The 10,000-nt window shown below is 46.2% G+C and overlaps 1 protein-coding gene across 1 annotated transcript in view; it reads left to right on the forward strand.

The window, feature by feature from the left end:
• LOC110536533 (protein phosphatase EYA1) overlaps nucleotides 1–10,000 on the forward strand; it is a 138,988-nt gene that overhangs the window by 108,509 nt on the left and 20,479 nt on the right. The window contains 1 exon segment of the mRNA XM_090189226.1: nucleotides 7,494–7,552. Within this exon segment, the coding sequence (XP_090045352.1) occupies nucleotides 7,494–7,552 (59 nt within the window).

Genomic DNA, 10,000 nt, shown 5'->3' on the forward strand with positions numbered 1-10,000 from the left:
TAGAGAGGGGGAATAGATGGAGAATAGAGAGGGGGAATAGAGATGGAGAATAGATGGAGAATAGAGATGGGGAATAGAGAGGGGGAATAGAGATGGAGAATAGAGAGGGGGAATAGAGATGGGGAATAGAGAGGGGGAATAGAGAGGGGGAATAGATGGAGAATAGATGGAGAATAGAGATGGAGAATAGAGATGGAGAATAGAGATGGGGAATAGAGAGTGGTAATAGAGATGGAGAATAGATGGAGAATAGAGAGGGGGAATAGAGAGTGGGAATAGAGATGGAGAATAGAGATGGGGAATAGAGATGGGGAATAGAGATGGAGAATAGATGGAGAATAGAGAGTTGGAATAGAGAAGGGGAATAGAGATGGAGAATAGAGAGGGGGAATAGAGATGGAGAATAGATGGAGAATAGAGATGGGGAATAGAGAGGGGGAATAGAGATGGAGAATAGATGGAGAATAGAGAGGGGGAATAGAGAGTGGGAATAGAGATGGAGAATAGAGATGGGGAATAGAGATGGGGAATAGAGAGTGGGAATAGAGATGGAGAATAGAGAGGGGGAATAGAGATGGAGAATAGATGGAGAATAGAGATGGGGAATAGAGAGGGGGAATAGAGATGGAGAATAGAGAGGGGGAATAGAGATGGAGAATAGAGAGGGAGAACAGAGATGGAGAATAGAGATGGAGAATAGAGATGGAGAATAGATGGAGAATAGAGATGGAGAATAGAGAGTGGGAATAGAGATGGAGAATAGAGAGGGGGAATAGAGATGGAGAATAGATGGAGAATAGAGATGGAGAATAGAGATGGAGAATAGAGATGGAGAACAGAGATGGAGAATAGATGGAGAATAGAGATGGGGAATAGATGGAGAATAGAGATGGAGAATAGAGAGTGGGAATAGAGATGGAGAATAGATGGAGAACAGAGATGGAGAATAGATGGAGAATAGAGATGGAGAATATAGAGTGGGAATAGAGATGGAGAATAGAGAGTGGGAATAGAGATGGAGAATAGATGGAGAACAGAGATTGAGAATAGATGGAGAATAGAGATGGAGAATAGAGAGTGGGAATAGAGATGGAGAATAGAGAGTGGGAACAGATGGAGAATAGAGAGGGGGAATAGAGATGGAGAATAGATGGAGAATAGAGATGGGGAATAGAGAGGGGGAATAGAGATGGAGAATAGAGAGGGGGAATAGAGAGTGGGAATAGCGATGGAGAATAGAGAGGGGGAATAGATGGAGAATAGAGAGGGGGAATAGAGATGGAGAATAGATGGAGAATAGAGATGGGGAATAGAGAGGGGGAATAGAGATGGAGAATAGAGAGGGGGAATAGAGATGGAGAATAGAGAGGGGGAATAGAGATGGAGAATAGAGAAGGAGAATAGAGAGGGGGAATAGAGATGGAGAATAGAGAGGGGGAATAGATGGAGAATAGAGAGGGGGAATCGAGATATAGAATAGAGAGGGAGAACAGAGATGGGGAATAGAGATATAGAATAGAGAGGAGGAATAGATGGAGAATAGAGATGGAGAATAGATATAGAATAGAGAGGGGGAATAGATGGAGAATAGAGAGGGGGAATCGAGATATAGAATAGAGAGGGAGAACAGAGATGGGGAATAGAGATATAGAATAGAGAGGAGGAATAGAGATGGAGAATAAAGAGGGTTTGGCTGAATGGCAGCATTAGAGCAGGGGTTGGGGGAGTCATGAATTAAATTCTGTTACTGAACAGCTGTTTTGAGTTTCTCCTCACGTCTTCCTCTCCTCCTCCCTTTCTCCTCTCCTTCTCCCTTTCCCCACAAATCCAGGGAGATGAAAAATGTGTTCAGAGGGGAACCAGTAAAATAAAGAAGGTTGCCGGTCCACAACCCTTACTGCTGCTCTAGCATTAGGCAGGAATGCGATAACGTCAGCATTTGGCCCCGTTCAGAGGGACTTAAAACAAGGAAGTCCTGTCTGTGTTTGGGTGTCTTAACACACGCCGGAAAGCTAATTAAAAAGTTTCACAAAGCGGGAAAGGTTTTTACGTTCTGTAAAGCCAAAGGAATTTAAGCTCCCTTCTTCCTTAGTTTCAACTTCCATGAGAAATGGTTTAATAGAAACTTCAAATAGGTGAGGACATAACCCTTTCACCACGTACTTACAACATTAAACTCCTTATCCCCAAGCATGAATTGAATATTTAACTGATTTAAGGTACAGATCAGATGCATGGTCTGTTATTCCTAGTGGTGTGTTATTCCTCGTGGTGTGTTATTCCTCGTGGTGTGTTATTCCTCGTGGTGTGTTATTCCTCGTGGTGTGTTATTCCTCGTGATGTGTTATTCCTCGTGGTATGTTATTCCTCGTGGTCTGTTATTCCTCGTGGTCTGTTATTCCTTGTGGTGTGTTATTCCTCGTGTTGTGTTCTTCCTCGTGGTGTGTTATTCCTCGTGGTCTGTTTTTCCTCGTGGTCTGTTATTCCTTGTGGTGTGTTATTCCTCGTGATGTGCTATTCCTCGTGGTATGTTATTCCTTGTGGTCTGTTATTCCTAGTGGTCTGTTATTCCTTGTGGTGTGTTATTCCTCGTGTTGTGTTCTTCCTCATGGTGTGTTATTCCTCGTGGTCTGTTTTTCCTCGTGGTCTGTTATTCCTCGTGGTGTGTTATTCCTCATGGTGTGTTATTCCTTGTGGTGTGTTATTCCTTGTGGTGTGTTATTCCTCGTGGTGTGTTATTCCTCGTGGTTTGTTATTCCTTGTGGTCTGTTATTCCTCCTGGTGTGTTATTCCTCCTGCTGTGTTATTCCTCGTGGTTTGTTATTCCTCTGGGTGTGTTATTCCTCTTGGTGTGTTATTCCTCGTGGTGTGTTATTCCTCGTGGTGTGTAATTCCTCGTGGTGTGTTATTCCTCGTGGTGTGTTATTCCTCATGGTGTGTTATTCCTTGTGGTCTGTTTTCCCTCGTGGTGTGTTATTCCTTGTGGTGTGTTATTCCTCGTGGTGTGTTATTCCTCATAGTGTGTTATTCCTCGTGGTGTGTTATTCCTCGTGATGTGTTATTCCTCGTGGTGTGTTATTCCTGGTGGTGTGTTATTCCTGGTGGTCTGTTATACCTCGTGGTGTGTTATTCCTTGTTGTGTGTTATTCCTCGTGGCGTGTTAATCCTTGTGGTGTGTTATTCCTCGTGGTGTGTTATTCCTCGTGATGTGTTATTCCTTGTGGTGTGTTATTCCTCGTGGTGTGTTATTCCTCGTGATGTGTTATTCCTTGTGGTGTGTTATTCCTCGTGGCGTGTTAATCCTTGTGGTGTGTTATTCCTCGTGGTGTGTTATTCCTCGTGATGTCTTATTCCTTGTGGTGTGTCATTCCTCGTGGTGTGTTATTCCTCGTGGTGTGTTATTCCTTGTGGTGTGTTATTCCTCGTGGTGTGTTATTCCTCACGGTGTGTTATTCCTCGTGGTGTGTTATTCCTCACGGTGTGTTAATCCTTGTGGTGTGTTATTCCTCGTGGTGTGTTATTCCTCGTGGTGTGTTATTCCTCATGGTGTGTAATTCCTCGTGGTGTGTTATTCCTCATGGTGTGTTATTCCTCGTGGTGTGTAATTCCTCGTGGTGTGTTATTCCTCGTGGTGTGTCATTCCTCGTGGTGTGTTATTCCTCGTGGTGTTTTATTCCTTGTGGTGTGTTATTCCTCGTGGTGTGTTATTCCTCGTGGTGTGTCATTCCTCATTGTGTGTTATTCCTTGTGGTTTGTTATTCCTCGAGGTGTGTTATTCCTCGTGGTGTGTTATTCCTCGAGGTGTGTTATTCCTCGAGGTGTGTTATTCCTCGTGGTGTGTTATTCCTCGTGGTGTGTTATTCCTCGTGGTGTGTTATTCCTCGAGGTGTGTTATTCCTCGAGGTGTGTTATTCCTCGAGGTGTGTTATTCCTCGAGGTGTGTTATTCCTCGAGGTGTGTTATTCCTCGTGGTGTGTTATTCCTCGTGGTGTGTTATTCCTCGTGGTGTGTTATTCCTCGTGGTGTGTTAATTTTGAGTTCTCTTGATTACTTTTTACTTTGTTCTTTTTGTTTTTACTTTTGCTTTTGTCCAGTGGTAACACTTTCTTATAGTCTGTTTCATAACACATAACTGCATTTAAAGACGTTATGAAGGACATTATAAAGCGTTATTATACATACGTAATAAAACTATATTTTGCAGGGCAGTAAGCAGTGAGCCTGCCTTGCTCTGGCCCGTAGAACTAGGACTCATTCACATTTAGCCCTCTCTGAAGTGGAGGAGAGAGGAGAGGGAGGAGAGGAACGGGGTAGTGGAACACTCCTCTAAATGGAAAACTAATAACAGATTTTCGAGAGGGAGAGAGAGAGTTTGAAAGAGAGAAAGAGAGAGACCGTTAGAAAGTGTGTGTTCGAAAAGGAGAGAGAGAGAGAGAGATCTCGGCTGTGCAGTGCTCTGACCCTAGCCCCGGGGCTGTGCTGGTGTGTGGCGCAGTAGTAATCAGAGGTCATAATTTCATTGGCGGTTAGCATCAGGTTCAATTTTTCTAGTAGGTTGCATTTAGCAGAACGTCTGGATTGTGTTACTGAGGGGCGGCTGAATCAGAGAGAGCTGCAGAATCCCTCTCCAAGACGAGTCAGAGCACGCACACACACACACACACACACACACACACACACACACACACACACACACACATGCACAGACGCATGCACACACACACACATACACAGACGCATGCACAAACACACAGACGCATGCACGGACACACACACATACACACACGGACAGACACCAATGTGCCAACAGACACACGCTGTCCATTAACACCGCGGATGTCTTTATTCTCCCTACGTTTCTCTTCTTCTCTCCCCTCCTCTTCTCTCTCCTCTTCTTCTCTCCCCTCCTCTTCTCTCTCCTCTTCTTCTCTCCCCTCCTCTTCTCTCCCCTCCTCTTATCTCTCCTCTTCTCTCCACTCCTCTTCTCACCCCTCCTCTTCTCTCCCCTCCTCTTCTCTCCCCTCCTCTTATCTCTCCTCTTCTCTCCACTCCTCTTCTCACCCCTCCTCTGCTCTCCCCTCCTCTTCTCTCTCCTCTTCTTCTCTCCACTCCTCTTCTCACCCCTCCTCTTCTTTCTTCTCTTCTTCTCTCCCCTCCTCTTCTCTCCCCTCCCCTTCTCTCTCCTCTTCTCTCTCCTCTTCTTCTCTCCCCTCCTCTTCTCTCCCCTCCTTTTATCTCTCCTCTTCTCTCCCCTCCTCTTATCTCTCCTCTTCTCTCCACTCCTCTTCTCACCCCTCGTGAGACCAGCATATGGTCTCACAAGGGGTCTGAGGATCTCATCTCGGTAACTAATGGCAGTCAGGCTACCTCTGGCGAGCACATGGAGGGCTGTGCGGCCCCCCCAAAGAAATGCCACCCCACACCATGACTGACCCACCGCCAAACCGGTCATGCTGGATGATGTTGCAGGCAGCAGAACGTTCTTCACGGCGTCTCCAGACTGTCACGTCTGTCACATGTGCTCAGTGTGAACCTGCTTTCGTCTGTGAAGAGCACAGGGCGCCAGTGGCGAATTTGCCAATCTTGGTGTTCCCTGGCAAATGCCAAACATCCTGCATGGTGTTGGGCTGTAAGCACAACCCCCACCTGTGGACGTCGGGCCCTCATACCACCCTCATGGAGTCTGTTTCTGACCATTTGAGCAAACACATGCACATTTGTGGCCTGCTGTAGGTCATTTTGCAGGGCTCTGGCAGTGCTCCTCCTGCTCCTCCTTGCACAAAGGCGGAGGTAGCGGTCCTGCTGCTGGGTTGTTGCCCTTCTACGGCCTCCTCCATGTCTCCTGATGTACTGGCCTGTCTCCTGGTAGCGCCTCCATGCTCTGGACACTACGCTGACAGACACAGCAAACCTTCTTGCCACAGCTCGCATTGATGTGCCATCCTGGATGAGCTGCACTACCTGAGCCACTTGTGTGGGTTGTAGACTCCGTCTCATGCTACCACTAGAGTGAAAGCACTGCCAGCATTCAAAAGTGACCAAAACATCAGCCAGGAAGCATAGGAACTGAGAAGTGGTCTGTGGTCACCACCTGCAGAACCACTCCTTTATTGGGGGTGTCTTGCTAATTGCCTATAATTTCCACCTGTTGTCTATTCCATTTGCACAACAGCATGTGAAATGTATTGTCAATCAGTGTTGCTTCCTAAGTGGACTGTTTGATTTCACAGAAGTGTGATTGACTTGGAGTTACATTGTGTTGTTTAAGTGTTCCCTTTATTTTTTTGAGCAGTGTATATCGTTATTCATTGAAAGGGTTAGTTCATTAAACCTCGACATTCCTCCAAATAAAATCCCATATGTACAAATATCTCCGATCAGTCTGCTCCCATCACGTGGTTAATCAATGAATCATCTGATGAGGGGTTGGATTAGGGGATCAGTCTGCTCCCATCACGTGGTTAATCAACTAATCATCTGATGAGGGGTTGGATTAGGGGATCAGTCTGCTCCCATCACGTGGTTAATCAACTAAACCTCTGATGAGAGGTTGGATTAGGGGATCAGTCTGCTCCCATCACGTGGTTAATCAACTAATCATCTGATGAGGGGTTGGATTAGGGGATCAGTCTGCTCCCATCACGTGGTTAATCAACTAATCCTCTGATGCGAGGTTGGATTAGGGGATCAGTCTGCTCCCATCACGTGGTTAATCAATTAATCATCTGACGAGGGGTTGGATTAGGGGATCAGTCTGCTCCCATCACTTGGTCAATTAATTAATCATTTTATGAGGGGTTGGATTAGGAGATCAGTCTGCTCCCATCACTTGGTCAATTAATTAATCATTTTATGAGGGGTTGGATTAGGAGATCAGTCTGCTCCCATCACGTGGTTAATCAATTAATCATCTGACGAGGGGTTGGATTAGGAGATCAGTCTGCTCCCATCACGTGGTCAATTAATTAATAATTTTTTGAGGGGTTGGATTAGGGGATCAGTCTGCTCCCATCACGTGGTTAATCAACTAATCATCTGATGAGGGGTTGGATTAGGGGATCAGGGTGTGATGATGGAGAGAGAGAGATTGATTGAGTGAGGGAGGAGAGAGGGAGGGAGGGAGGGAGGGAGGGAGGGAGGGAGGGAGGGAGGGAGGGAGGGAGGGAGGGAGGGAGGGAGGGAGGGAGAAGGAGCGAGGGAAGGAGGAGAGTGAGACAGAGAGCGAGGAGATAGAGATGGAGGAAGGGAAGGAGGAGAGAGAGAGGGAGAGAGAGATTTCAATTAGAGTGAGTTCCTCAGTAAATGAAAACTTGTCATGTGTTTTGAAATATAACATGAGAGAAAATGCTATTTTGCTCTCTCAAAATTATAAGGTAAAATGTGTACTTTGAACTGCTTTGAAGATAATGATGTGGATTATTTTGAAATGTTCATGTGAATGTGATATATTATGCATCCATATTTACTCCACGTATCTCCTCTCTGTGTTTTAGGAGTGTGACCAGGTTCACATCGATGACGTCTCATCTGATGACAACGGTCAGGATCTGAGGTAGATTCAGTTCTAAACCAATCACAATGATCTAAACTACAGTTCTAAACCAATCACAATGTTGTAAAGTACAGTTCTAAACCAATCACAATGTTGTAAAGTACAGTTCTAAACCAATCACAATGTTGTAAAGTACAGTTCTAAACCAATCACAATGATCTAAAGTACAGTTCTAAACCAATCACAATGTTGTAAAGTACAGTTCTAAACCAAATCAAATCAAATCAAATTTTATTTGTCACATACACATGGTTAGCAGATGTTAATGCGAGTGTAGCGAAATGCTTGTGCTTCTAGTTCTGACAATGCAGTAATAACAAGTAATCTAACTAACAATTCCAAAACTACTGTCTTGTACACAGTGTAAGGGGATAAAGAATATGTACATAAGGATATATGAATGAGTGATGGTACAGAGCAGCATAGGCAAGATACAGTAGATGGTATCGGGTACAGTATGTACAAATGAGATGAGTATGTAAACAAAGTGGCATAGTATAGTATAAAGTGGCTAGTGATACATGTATTACATAAGGATACCGTCGATGATATAGAGTACAGTATATACGTATGCATATGAGATGAATAATGTAGGGTAAGTAACATTTATATAAGGTAGCATTGTTTAAAGTGGCTAGTGATATATTTACATCATTTCCCATCAATTCCCATTATTAAAGTGGCTGGAGTTGAGTCAGTGTCAGTGTGTTGGCAGCAGCCACTCAGTGTTAGTGGTGGCTGTTTAACAGTCTGATGGCCTTGAGATAGAAGCTGTTTTTCAGTCTCTCGGTCCCAGCTTTGATGCACCTGTACTGACCTCGCCTTCTGGATGATAGCGGGGTGAACAGGCAGTGGCTCGGGTGGTTGATGTCCTTGATGATCTTTATGGCCTTCCTGTGACATCGGGTGGTGTAGGTGTCCTGGAGGGCAGGTAGTTTGCCCCCGGTGATGCGTTGTGCAGACCTCACTACCCTCTGGAGAGCCTTACGGTTGAGGGCGGTGCAGTTGCCATACCAGGCGGTGATACAGCCCGCCAGGATGCTCTCGATTGTGCATCTGTAGAAGTTTGTGAGTGCTTTTGGTGACAAGCCGAATTTCTTCAGCCTCCTGAGGTTGAAGAGGCGCTGCTGCGCCTTCTTCACGATGCTGTCTGTGTGAGTGGACCAATTCAGTTTGTCTGTGATGTGTATGCCGAGGAACTTAAAACTTGCTACCCTCTCCACTACTGTTCCATCGATGTGGATAGGGGGGTGTTCCCTCTGCTGTTTCCTGAAGTCCACAATCATCTCCTTAGTTTTGTTGACGTTGAGTGTGAGGTTGTTTTCCTGACACCACACTCCGAGGGCCCTCACCTCCTCCCTGTAGGCCGTCTCATCGTTGTTGGTAATCAAGCCTACCACTGTTGTGTCGTCCGCAAACTTGATGATTGAGTTGGAGGCGTGCGTGGCCACGCAGTCGTGGGTGAACAGGGAGTACAGGAGAGGGCTCAGAACGCAACCTTGTGGGGCCCCAGTGTTGAGGATCAGCGGGGAGGAGATGTTGTTGCCTACCCTCACCACCTGGGGGCGGCCCGTCAGGAAGTCCAGTACCCAGTTGCACAGGGCGGGGTCGAGACCCAGGGTCTCGAGCTTGATGACGAGCTTGGAGGGTACTATGGTGTTGAATGCCGAGCTGTAGTCGATGAACAGCATTCTCACATAGGTATTCCTCTTGTCCAGATGGGTTAGGGCAGTGTGCAGTGTGGTTGAGATTGCATCGTCTGTGGACCTATTTGGGCGGTAAGCAAATTGGAGTGGGTCTAGGGTGTCAGGTAGGGTGGAGGTGATATGGTCCTTGACTAGTCTCTCAAAGCACTTCATGATGACGGATGTGAGTGCTACGGGGCGGTAGTCATTTAGCTCAGTTACCTTAGCTTTCTTGGGAACAGGAACAATGGTGGCCCTCTTGAAGCATGTGGGAACAGCAGACTGGTATAGGGATTGATTGAATATGTCCGTAAACACACCGGCCAGCTGGTCTGCGCATGCTCTGAGGGCGCGGCTGGGGATGCCGTCTGGGCCTGCAGCCTTGCGAGGGTTAACACGTTTAAATGTCTTACTCACCTCGGCTGCAGTGAAGGAGAGACCGCATGTTTTCGTTGCAGGCCGTGTCAGTGGCACTGTATTGTCCTCAAAGCGGGCAAAAAAGTTATTTAGTCTGCCTGGGAGCAAGACATCCTGGTCCGTGACTGGGCTGGGTTTCTTCCTGTAGTCCGTGATTGACTGTAGACCCTGCCACATGCCTCTTGTGTCTGAGCCGTTGAATTGAGATTCTACTTTGTCTCTGTACTGGCGCTTAGCTTGTTTGATAGCCTTGCGGAGGGAATAGCTGCACTGTTTGTATTCGGTCATGTTACCAGACACCTTGCCCTGATTAAAAGCAGTGGTTCGCGCTTTCAGTTTCACACGA

This window comes from Oncorhynchus mykiss, chromosome 11 (genome assembly GCF_057628025.1).
Source record: "Oncorhynchus mykiss isolate SJ-2025 chromosome 11, ASM5762802v1, whole genome shotgun sequence".
In the NCBI taxonomy this organism is placed as follows: Eukaryota; Metazoa; Chordata; class Actinopteri; order Salmoniformes; family Salmonidae; genus Oncorhynchus; species Oncorhynchus mykiss.